The sequence below is a fragment of the Pseudopodoces humilis genome, chromosome 18 (genome assembly GCF_049639895.1).
Source record: "Pseudopodoces humilis isolate 2021_Gansu_Grassland_sample_001 chromosome 18, ASM4963989v1, whole genome shotgun sequence".
In the NCBI taxonomy this organism is placed as follows: domain Eukaryota; kingdom Metazoa; phylum Chordata; class Aves; order Passeriformes; family Paridae; genus Pseudopodoces; species Pseudopodoces humilis.
In genome coordinates, this window is record NC_142217.1 from 16,124,024 (window position 1) to 16,136,435 (window position 12,412).

Below are 12,412 nucleotides of genomic sequence, written 5' to 3' on the forward strand. Positions count from 1 at the left end.
GGAGGCAGGAGAATGCTCTCTCCCACCACTGCATCCTTCCCAGCAGACACCAACCTCGCCTCCAGCTGGGGCTGGGAGAGCCCGGCCTGTTAATGCTCCTTAAAGCTCTCAATTATCACTTCTGTGCTCGCCTTGCACTGAACACGCTCTGCTTGTTGACTTGGGAGAGGAGAGAGAGAATTAAAGGTTCTTTTTTCCCCCAAAGAGGCTGAGGGAGAGCTTGGGATTCTTCCTCAGGGCTCCTTTGCTGAGTTTTGGGGATGGAGAAATGGGAATTGGGGGCTGTGCCTGGCATGGCTCCACCCCAGCGCTTAAAGGTCATCCCAAAGCCTGGAAGTCACATCCAGCACTCCTGGTGCAGAACAGACCCTGACTCAGCCCTGCAGGAGCGGCTGAACGGGAAGAAGGGCCTGGAAAGAGCCAGATCCGTGTGAGGGAAGAGCTGGGGGTCTCACAGTGTCTCCAGTTCTGCCCCGAGTCCCTGCCCAGCCTGTTTCTCTCAGGGGATGGATGAGCAGCCTCTCCCCACCTTCCAGCCCTTCCCAGCTGTGAGCACACTTCTGGAAGAGACAGAACAATTCCAGGAGATTTGTTTAAAGCATTTTGGCATCCTCTGGGCTGAAATCCCTCTGTGGAAAGAGGACACTGTAATTGCATTATTAATGACAACTCAATCTAATCCCAGCTTTCAAAGAACCACCCCAGGCTACGGGAAAATCTCCTAAATCACTGAATTGGCTCGGGATGTCGCAGTTGGGACTGAGATTTGGGCCTTTCTTCTCCTAAAAAGGACCCCAGCAGCAAGCAGGAGCGTCCAAACTCTGACTTCAACAGCTCTCCTGCTCCTTTCTTTCCCAGTTCCAGCCTTCTGCAGAGCCTGTGTTTTTATCTCAAGGTAAAAACGCATTCTCCTAAAACCCTTCATTAATTTGCAGAGCTGAGGATGAAGCAGTGATTTATCTAAAGTCCTTGCTGAACAACAGAACTGTTGGCAGTAACCTTGCCCCCCGTGCCAAGCTCCCGAGCGTTCGGAAGCGTCTGCCCGAGGCGGTTTCTATAAACAAATCCACTTTTACCCTTTTGTGTGGTCCTTAAAAACAACAAAAATTAACAAAGGCAAGCCACCCAACCCCTCTGTCGAGCCAGCTTTCCTGTGATCCCCCCCCAAGCCAGGCTTGGTATTTTTTCATCACATCCATCACCAGGGTAAATATTTGTGTCCATGCAGACGCAAATAAACAGTTTTGGAAAACACAGGCATTGAAAAAAACCCAACAAATGACGAGTTTGGCTTAAAGAGATTAAAAAATAGAAGGATCTTTGTGACTTTTCACTGTTGGAGGGCTTAAGAGTATTTTGCAGCTTTTAGCTCCAGCCACGAGGACTGGGAAAAAACCATTTTATAAAATAGAAATCCAAGTGTTGCGTGTAATCACTGCTCCAGTGGGTGATTTATATGTGAGGGGAGATAAAACCTCACTGGCTCTGCTGGGGTGGCTGCGTCTGTGCAGAGAGGATGGGACAGAGGCACTCAACAGCCCCCCAGAATGCTCCCCCAGATTGAATGGAGCCCCAAATCTGCAGGAAAACTCAGCCCCACATTTCTTCTGCACACAGGAAAAGCTTGAGGTGTGCAGCTCTGCTCCTGTCCTGCCCTCCACACGTCCTCTGAGCACTGAACCTGCTGCTCTTCCTTGCCAAAAAGAAATTCAGAGGCTCCAGGGCCCAATCAGAGCAGAACTGGAGGTGTCTGGTTCGAGTTCCTTCAGTGCCTGCCTGTTTTGAATGTCTGAGTTTGCTTTATCTCACGCTTCTCCCGCAGATTCCACCTGCTCATCCTTTTCAAGGCAGCATCTCCCAGCCGCTGGGGGTTCTCTGCTGGAGCTGGCAGCCCCAGCATTCACTGGAGGTGTAATCCCAGGGGCTGCAGAGTCCTGGGTTTGGGTGGGAAGAGTGGGAGCGCCTCCAGGGTATCACACAGCACACCAGAGCTCAAATCCTGATTCTGTAACCATGGCAAAGAGGCTTCCAGCAGTGGCCTGGACCATCCACGACAGGAAATCCAAGGATTTACCTGTCCCACCTCTGTCTCCAGCATACTCACAACTACCCCAACCCCCAGCACCCCACAGGTGCCATTAAAACCCTTCTCCCAGTTATCCTAAACAAAAAAACCCCAGCTTGGCTGCCCTTACCATGCTCTCCCACCAGCTGCTGCAGCTTCCCGTACGAATCCAGGCCCAAACTCCCCGGGCTGTTCACCACGGCCACCGGAGAATTCCCGTTCTTCTTCCCTTTGGGAAGGGGCGCGGAGCCGCCCTTGCCGCTGGGGGAGGGCAGGATGGTGGGGTAGTTCATGCTGCCGTGGGTGCCCAGCCCGGCCGCTTTGCTGCCCGTGGTGGCAGCGGTGCCCTTGCAGCCCCCGGGGGGCCCCTCCACGTGGCAATCGGCGTGGTAGACGCTGTGCACGGCCTCGGCGTCGGCTCGAGGAGCCGCCGGGCCCTGCGGCCTGGGCAATGCGGGAGGGGGAAGCATCAGCTGCCGGCCCGGCTTCATCACCTGCAGCTCCAGCTCGCAGATCTCGGGGTTGGCCCGAGGCCCCCGCGGGCTCCCGTTGCTGATGTGGTAGTGGTGGTGGTGGTGGTGGTGGTGGTGGTGGATCAGGTGGTGGATGGAGGTGATTCTCCTCCTGCTCCGCTGGCTCTGCCCGCTGCTGCCGCTGTTGGGGTTGACTTTTTTGCGGCGTTTGCTCTGCCAGTTGTTGTAGAGGCGGATCGTCCTCCGCTTCACCTTCCTGAAGATGTGGCAGATGTACTTGAGCAGCTCCTCGTAGCAGCTGCCCGGCTCCGAGAAGCTGGCGATGGTGCTGTCGTTGGACAGGTAGCGCGCCCGCTGCTCCTGCATCAGCTGGTTCTCCCGCTGCTTGGTCTCCGAAAATTGGGTCGCGATCACCACCAGGCACAGGTTAATCATGAAGAAGGAGCCAACCTGGGGAGAAAACAGGGAAAGGAGTCAGCAGGGATTGCATGGAGAGAGGGAAGATCCTCGCTGCCATGCGCTCAGCAATCCTGGGGTTTCCAAATGCGCCAAATCCCTGGCTCTGCTCGCCAAATGTGCTGTCAGCTGAGCTGCTAAATTTGCTGTGAACCATGATCAATTATTTCAGCAGCAGCCCTCTCCCCTCTCCTCCCCTCCAAGCGATGCTGTTCACCACTAGCACAGGTGTAGGAAACACACACAGTCCCCAGCACGGCGCTGCTTTGGGCCTTCACAGAATCCCAGAATGAGCCAGGCTGGAAAATCTGACCTTTGAGATCACTGAGTCCAGCCTATGGCCCAACCTCCTCATCAACCAAACCATGGCACTGAGCACCACGTCCTGGCTTTGTTAAGCCCTTCCAGGGCTTGTGTTTTCCATCCAAGGATGGTGACTCCACCCCATCCCTGGGCAGATGATTCCCAATCACTCTTAAAGGACTCTTCCACCCTTGACCATTCCACAGAATCACAGAATAAACCAGGCTGGAAAATGTCTTTGAGATCACCGAGTCCAGCCTATGGCCCAACACCTCCTCATTAACCAAACCATCGTTAACCACATCTAAGCTTTGTTAAACCCGTCCAGGGATGCTGGCTCCACCCTCCCCGGGCAGATGATTCCAGTGCCCAATCACTCTTTCAGTGAAGAATTCTATCCTGAAATTTGGCCAACCTGCAGGGAAAGATGATTTCAAGTCCAGTTTGTGCTGGTTTGAAGCATCCTCCTCTCTTCTTCCATCGTTTCACAGCCCAAAAGAGTGTGAAATCATTTTGGGGGTAGAGTCAGGGCCCACGGGTCTGTGACCTTGTGCTCCTGTGAGTCCCTGACACAGAAAATCGTCTGTGGGACGTGGGTAATCCCGAGGGGCTGGTTCAGTGTCTGGGTGAGCTGATGTCTTCTTGGCTGGCACCAGCTTCTCAAAACAAAGTCCCAAGGACAAGAATCTGATGTGGCCTAAAGCTGCGTCCTCCCCTCAGCTGTGGAGCCCACAAAGGGATTTTTCACGCCCCGGGTTCCTAAATCAGCCAAAGGGAAATGTCAAATATTCCCAGCAGGGAATTGGTGCCCTGAGGGGTGAGAAGGGAGTGACCTCAGGGCACCCCTGGGCACAGGTGGGTCAAATCTGGAATTGTCTGGTGGATCCCCAGGGAAGCTGTGGGGAAATGGTTTGTGGTGCTGCTCTCCAGAGTGGAATATCAGCCTGGACACTGCCAGAGGAGCAGCGAAGGTGCCTTTCCCAGCTCCAGCTGACTTGGCCAGGAGTCACCTTCCGGCTTTTCCACATGGATCCACTTGGAGAGAGCGGCTCAGGGGAGTGGAGCGTGAATCTCTGCTCATGGCCATTGCTACAGCTCAGAAATCCCTGACTGCTCCAGGGCACTCTCACCCTGCTCTGATCCAGGTTTTCCCACTGCTGGTGGGAACTGGTTTGACTTCCCAAGGCCTCCAAACCCAGCCTGACAAGGACAGGATTTCCTGTAAGAACTGTCCAGTCAAAAAAGCACTTTTTAAACACCTCCATCCCATGTCCTGACTGAAATCTTCACTGTGCCTTCCCCTCCTGCCTTAAATATTTCACTTTTCCACTTCCTGGAGGAGGTTGCGCCCTTTGGAAAACCAGAACCTTGTGGAGATGGAATGGCAGCTTCTGGAGCCACCCCCCAGCAGTTCCAGGGGGTGATATTTTGTTTTTAGGAATGTGAGAGCTCAGACAGCTGGATTGATGCAATGAGAATTATTATTATTTAAAGGGTTCCAGGTGAAATTCAAAGGTTTGAGGGCTCTCCCAAGAAATGAGGCTCCCTCTGGCTCATTGAGAGGGTTAAAGGAGGAAAAGTTTGGATTTTTTTGGCACAGGCACATCCAGGTGAAAAGACCAAGAGTTGGAAGAGGAAGAGGGAGGAAAAGCCCTGAATCCTGCCTGGCTCTTCTCTGTGGAAAAAAACAGGGAACAACTTCACCCCCCCAAGGAAAAGGAATATCTGCCAAGTCATACTTACTATGATAAGCAATATAAAATATATAAAATTGTAAAAAGAGTGTGCATCCATCACGTAATACATGATGTCCACCCATCCTTCCAGGGTTATCACCTGCAGGGAGACAGAGAAACAGAGTGTGAGGACAAAAGTCACCCAAAAAGTTATTAAATATCGATTTTCCCATAGTGCCGGGTACTGGTAGCTCCGCAGAAACTCTTGGGATCCATCCAGACCTCTGTTTCCAGTTGGTTTGGGAGAGAAGGAATGATGGGCCTGAGGTTCCTACAGGAATCTGGTACAATCAAAACCATGAAACATTCAAATAAACCACCTGAAACACTGGCTCTGAGGCAAAGAAATTCCAAGGAGGGATTATAATCCCAAAAAAAACCCCAATTTTCCTGCAGAGATCTGGAGTTTTACCTAAAGCTGCTGGTTTTGTAATGTAACCCAGAAAATTCCCATATTTTTAACTTCATTTTGTTTCTGCAAAGCCAATTTCCTTGTGAGTCCTCCTGGCTCAGCATTCCAACAGCACCACCACTATCATAGTGGGAGAGCATCTGAATGGAAGAGAGGCTTTAATTAAATGTAGACTTGATTTAAGGCTCGTTTTCTCAGCCTTCCTTCCACTAAAAAAAGCAGCTGAGGGTTTAATTAACACCACCCAGGCTGTGTGCAGAGCAAAGCGAGCTCTAGTAATTTACACTTTTTATTTAGATAAAACACCCCAAACTTCCAATGCTTGGCTTGCTACTAGAGCTGAAATTCCATCCTGGAATTCCAATTCCCATCAGAATCCCAGCTCCTGTGTGAACTCACTCCCAGTGACATCCCTGCTCCCCACCTCACCTGAGCCTGGCAGGTCTTGGCAAACCCCACAGCTGCTCCTGCCCCCAGTTTTCGTGGCCTCATTCCTGATTTTCACCAGGTTTGCAGGGAAGGAGTTGCAGCGGGAAGAGAAGGCTTAGAGCTGGTGGCTGCAGGGGATTTTCTGCCTGCCATGTCCCCAAAAGCTGATCCACACCCCCCTCGCTCCCAAAGCAGTGAATTAAACCTTGCAGGGAAGTCAGGCATGAATCCACGAATTCCCTGGGGTTTTTTTTTTACTCGAGGAACAGAAGGAAACTCCTGGATAAGGATCTCCAGGACGTGACCACACGTTCACACAAGCAGAACCCGCAGAGCAGCTCAGGGCTGCTGGAATGGAAGCGCTGCCTCTTTGGGATTTCTCACCCTAAATTCAAAACGCTGATGTTTTTCCCAGCGAGCCTTCCAAGCTTCTTCCCGTGTGGAGGCTCGTGGAGGTTCACCCTCACTGAGTGAGGAGGCAGCACAGCTAAAACCAGCCAACCTCATCTGCCAGGGAGGAGAGAATTTGGGAAATGTGTCTCTGCAGCTGCTTCCCCGTGTCAGGTCTGACACGTCGGCTGCTTCTACAAACCGCTGCCACCCCTGCCGCTCCTCCTCACACCCCTCAGCTGTTCCACATCCCAGCCTCGCTGATCTGCCAGCACTCAGCACAGCTCTGCTTCCCAGAATTCCAGAATTCCTTACTGCTGCAGGTTGGAAAGGACCTTGAAGCCCATCTATCCCACCCCTGACACCTTCTGTGATCTCAGGGGGCTCCAAACCCCATGGAGTCTGGCCTTGGACACTTCCAGGGCTGGAGCAGCCACAGCTTCTCTGGGAATTTCATTCCAGTCTCTCCCCACCCTCACAGGGAAGAATTTCTCCCCAAAATACCATCTAACCCTGCCCTCTGCCAGCTTAAAACCACTACCCTTAAAACTTGTCCTGCCACAAGTGGCTTTAACAAAACCCCAGAGAGTTCTCATGGTCAACCCCAGGGATCAATCCCTGGAAGGTTTTTATCCCCGTTTTTCCCTGTGGTGCTGCTATTCCCATGGAGTGGGAAGGGGTTAAGCTGCCCTGGGTGTTCATCCGTGAGGAACAGCCGAGCAATCAAACCCCTCCTGCCCTTTCCTGCCTCTCCCTGAGCTCATTTATAGAGAACAAAGTCCTTTAGGGGCAGGTCCCCTGTGCACAGCCGAGCCTCCCGTGGCCCTTGGAGGGAGAACAGAGGGGTCAGGAGGTGACACAAGGTGACACCAAATCCCTGCCTTTTAGCCAGGAATGATTCCCTCTGTGCTGCCCAGCTCCCCTCCCTCTCTCCCTTCCCTCGGGATGCTCAGGAGCTCCTCCAGCCATTCCCACTGAGGGATGAAAAGCCAGCCCAGGGACCCCAAGAATATGGGGTGCAGCTCCAGGCTGGATTTGGATTTCCATCCTCAGATGGAATGGATAAAACCATTAAACACAGAGCGAAAAATAAAAACAAGGAAAGGAGTCACCTGAGGGCTCCGGCCTACTCCGAGGGCCAACAACCCTTGGAGAGATATTTTTGTTGCACGAGAGGCAGCGTTTCCCACAAGAACCAACAAACACTCCCCCCTTCCTCCTGTGGAGGGTGAAAATATATCTCCAGATATTCCAGGTGTAATTAGGACTTGTGTTACTGTAAAGCAGAGGGACGCAGGAGGGACAATCCTGGCCTGCCAGGCTCCGGGAGCAGCAGCAGCTCTCCTGGAAAAGAGGCGGCTCCCAGACATCCTGCGGCGTTTTTAATCCCTGGAGCTCTGGGGAAATGCAGGACAGCACATGCACAGCCTCCTGCAAGGGCTGGGCTTCTTCCAGCCTCATTCCCGCTGGATTTCCAGCACTCCTGAGGACTTTCCAAGGTCATTTTTCCCTGATCCAAGAGCTCCCTGCATACCCGCAGCAAGGCCCTGGTGGAAATGGGGGCCAGAGCACCTGAACTTGCCCACAGCTGCTTTCTAAGCCCCCAGTTAAGGCCTTTAACTGGTTCTGGATCCCAAACCAAGGCACCTGCACGCTTTGATCCCACCCATTTCTCCTCAGACCGGCTGGACTCGTGGCTGCCCCATCCCTGGAAGTGTTCCCGGCCAGGCTGGATGGGCTTGGAGCAGCCTGGGGGAGTGGAAGGCGTCCCTGGATGGGCTTTTTCCCAGCCCAAACCCCAGTGGCATTCCATGGAGCCAGAGGGAACACCAGCAGCTCTCCCGGGAATGTTTCCTCAGCACTGCTTTGCTTATTCCACCGAGGAGAAACGACTTTCTCAAATTCTCTTCATTGCCACCCTGATTAATCCACTTAACTGCCCCTCCAAGCCCTCCAGCGACATCTCCCAAAGCCCTGGAGCACCTTCCTCGGGCTTCCCAATCCCGGCAATCCCTTCTCAGTAATTAAACAATCCCTTCTCAGTAATTAAACCCAGCTCAAGCCCCGCTTGTTCACAGAGCCCTCTCCAAAGGCTCCCGTTCAAAGCCTCCCACCGACGCATCCCACAATTATTTATCAGTGAGATAAGAGGCTGAGAACTCGCTCCTGACTCTGCTGTGGTGGGAAAGCTGTGCAAGGCACAGGGAAATCAGTGGCTGCAGGGCCAGAGCTGGAAGATTCCATGATTGGCAGGGTTTGGTGGAGGTGCTGCTCATGCTCCACACCTGGGGAAAAGGTTTCTGCCTTGCCAGGAGCACAGAGGTGTTCTCTCACCCCACTCAGCTCCTGGGTGATGCTCAGGTCCTTCTCTGCTCCTCCAGTTCTTTACCCCTTCCCCAGGGCTGGGATAAATGGTTTCTCTCCCATTAACACCAGTAAATCTCTCAGTTTTGCCCAATTCTCTCTCCCCCCACCTCAAGAATTTAGCAGAAAACTCCCTCAGACAGGTTTGGATTTCACTGATCCTCAGCTTGAGCACTCCCTGAGCGCCTCACTCACAGGATGAGAGAGGATAAACCCCAATCAGATTTCATTTTTTTAGGTCTTCACTGACTCTGATCCCCCCTGCTCTGCTCACGCCACAGTAATTTCATCAGCTGTAATAAAGATGCTCGTCTGATTTATAGGAGAGTAATTGAGGACAGAATCAGATCTTCTAGGCAAGCTAATCAGAGTCAATCTAAAACTCCAGAGTGAAAATCACGAGGGAAATGGAGATTAAAGATGCTGGCAATTAACTCAGACCTCCTCAGTGCTCCCAGGGAGGCAGCAGGTTTACATTGCTTTTTCTGGGGTCACTTCAGAGGTTGCACAGAGCGACTTCTTTTATTGTGTCGAGAAGTTTTCATCATAAACCCTCTTTTCTCTGAGCTCTGCCAAAATTTTTGCAAGCTCTTGGCTGCAGCCGACTGGAGAGCAGGAGGTGTTTTTTTGCCACGGTGTCAGATAACAAAGAGCAAAAAGAATCATCCGAGGGAGAAAAAACCTCGTTCAAACTCCAACTTCAATTAGTCAAGGGCTGAGTTCCTGGCTAGAAAGCAGCAAGGGCTGGTGCCAGAGCCGCAGCTCCAAACCCACCTCGAGGTGCCACCAATCAATCGAGGGAAAGCTGGAAAATGGCAGGCTGGGAAGATCAGAACCCAATGCAGAGCACACAAAACTCCAGCCCGGAGCTGTCTCGTGGCAAGATTCCCCTGCTCTGATTACTTGAACAAACTTCATTTGCAGTGACAGCCTCCCTGAGCACGGACCCAAAATCAGCATCTCTCCCTTATTAAAATCCTGATAAAATACAGCTCTGGCAACCAGAAATTCCTTCTGATTCCAGGATTGCAGCTGCTGGCTGAGCTCAGAGCCTGGCTGAGGCAGGAGATGCTCTGGAAAACCAGAGAAAGCCACATTTGAAGTCTTCATCTTGACTGACACCTCTAATTTGCGCTCAGCCACTTTTTCTTCGGCCTAAATTGAGTCCTTTGGGGGGAAAAAAAATGGGAATTATCTGCATCCAAATCAATTATCCCGAACCCAACAGCAACTCTGAGGGTGGCCGTGAGTGTTTGGGGTCATTTACTTTTTATCTCCTCATTCCCCTGGCCCTGCTGCGAGGCTTTTTGATAATTTATTTTCATCCAACTTATCGAGATGGGATCCAGTGCTATAAATTGTGAGGGGTATTAATTACCCTGATAGCCTCAGGAAGTTTTCTAAGGCCTTCAGCCTCCTTTTCTGACAGCCTCTTCCTTGAATTCCACCCTCTTAGGCAACATGGATTTGGCTCCCAAGCCCAGTGAATATTCCAGGGAATATTCTGCAGGCAGAGTGAGCTTGGCAGAAAATCAAATCCCTATTTTTGAAGCCCAACGTCACCATTTTAATTATTTCCTCCCGAAACATCTCGTTAAGGAACCTCTGTGGCCAGAAAAACAGGTTTATTACATTGAGTAACATCCTTTGAACAGATGCTTCTCCTTTCACTTCGAGGCCTTGCTCGGTTTGTCATCTCTTGATAAATCCAACCTTGCAAAGCAGGGATCTGCTCTGAGAAGTGGCCCTAAAGAAGGGCCTTTTAAAATTTAAAATTAAAATTTAATTTCCTTTTAAAAAAAAAAGGAAATTGTGCTTCTTTCCATGTCGTGGGCTCCTGACCTGTCAAATCTGTCCCCAAAAACGTGATCCCTGGTCAGTGCTGGCGGATTTAGAGAAGCAAAGTGGGAAATAAAGTGTGGGGTAAAGCCAGACACATCACTGATGCTGTTGTTTGTCACCAAAAACCTTGTGGAATTGTAGCTCTGGGATCAAATCCCAGTTTGGCTCCAAAGGAAGGTGAGTTGTTGTTGTTCCACAGTGAACGATGCAAGGCCCTTAAAACCTCCCCGATTTCACTCAACTGCTGCTCCAACAAACCCCATCCCAGCCCGTATTCCCAAGGTTTGGTTTGCTGGGATAACGATCCCGTGTCTCCGTGGTCCCAGCTCATTTTCCCAAGGTTTGGTTTGCTGGGATAACGATCCCGTGTCTCCGTGGTCCCAGCTCATATTCCCGAGGTTTGGTTTGCTGGGATAATGATCCCGTGTCTCCATGGTTTGTGTAAAGGATCCTTGGCAAGGGGAAGGGATTTAACTGATCCACTGCAGCACCATTGGCACAGAGAGCCTCCCAAATCCCAGATTTCTGGTGGAGCCAAGCTGGGAGATGATGGGTTTGCCACCAGGGAAAGGGAAGCAAAGCCAGGCTGAGATCTTTGCTTCCAGCTGAGGGGATTTTCCATCTTATTCCAAATCATATCTGGGAGGATCAGGGCACACAGGCTGGGAAATCCGGATGAAGGAGCTGCACCTTCAGCTCAGGGAAAGGACCATGGAGCAGATTTGGGGCAATCAAAGCAAAGTGAGATTTCCCTGTGAGAACTGTGGACTTCTGGAATATCCAGACTTCTGGAATATCCTTCTGGAAGGAGCGGAGCTCAACCCTGACACCCCAACAATCCCACCCTGGGCATCCCTGGGTGTCCAAAGGCTCCTGGAGCTCTGGCAGCCTTGGGGCTGGGACCATTCCCTGGGGAGCTGTTCCAATGCCCAGCACCCTCTGGAGGAAGAGCTTTTCCCTAAAAATCCAACCTCAACCTCCCTGACACAGCTCCAGCCATTCCCTTGGATCAATCGTTGATGTTCCTCAAAGCCAGCAGCTTTTTGCTCTCCTGGCTGGGCTCCACTTCAGGCCAGGGCCTGCTGCAGGACCCCTCCTCCTACTCCAAACACGAATCCATGATTGAGGTTGGATGAAACTCTCCCAAAACTCCTGAGGTTTGGAAGCCCAAACTTCATCTAGAGGAGGTTTTAATTCCATCCAACACCCCCAGAGGTCATGGGAGCACTCCTGGCATCAGTGTGGCCTCTCTGCCCTGCCCTACACGAGACAATTCCTCACAACCTTCAAAATGAAGATTTTTCCAAAGGCAACAACTCCCTCTTGGAAGCAATCTCCGAGCTGCTTGAAAAGGCCTGGATATTTTTAGCTGGGGTATTCAGCCTGAGAGCTCTTCAAATGCAGCAAGTGCTGTTTATTTGGCTGACCAAATTAAAAAAAGCAACAGCAACAGAGCTCCAACCCCGTCATTTCCAGGGAAATATTTTCGGTGATCCAAAACAGATTCGAGTTGAGTGACAAAGCATCATCTCCAAGCAGTGGGAATGAAAAGCTCCAAACTCTTTTCTTGCCAAATTCAGCACAGAGAAGCGTTATTGACACAGATCTCTAATTTAAAGGCTGAAGTACTGGAGGAAAAAAAAAATAAAAATGTCCTTTTGGTCCCAAATCCTAAATTTCTCTGCTCAACCAACGCTGAAAGCATGGGCACCATGAAAACACGGGCACCCAGTGTGACAGCTCCTGAAAACACAGCCCCACAATGACTTTGGGCACAGCTGGAATCCTCAGACCTTTTCCTTCTGTTCCAGCTTTTTGGCTCTTGCCCAGAATCTGGGCAAGAATTCCAGAATCCTGGAAGTGGGAGAGCAGAGGGTGCAGCAGGAAGCAAGAAAGGGGATTAACAGCACCTCTGGACAGGGCTGGAGCCAACGGGATCCTC

At 51.4% G+C, this 12,412-nt stretch overlaps 1 protein-coding gene across 2 annotated transcripts in view; it reads right to left on the minus strand.

The window, feature by feature from the left end:
* Positions 1 to 12,412, minus strand: part of CACNA1H (calcium voltage-gated channel subunit alpha1 H) — a 104,825-nt gene that overhangs the window by 73,548 nt on the left and 18,865 nt on the right. For both annotated transcript variants that reach the window (XM_088063874.1, XM_088063873.1), the window contains exons 6-7: positions 5,041 to 5,133; positions 2,196 to 2,988 (exon numbers count right to left, since the gene is read on the minus strand). In XM_088063874.1, coding sequence (XP_087920000.1) covers positions 2,196 to 2,988; positions 5,041 to 5,133 — 886 coding nt within the window. The remainder of the gene's footprint in view (positions 1 to 2,195; positions 2,989 to 5,040; positions 5,134 to 12,412) is intronic.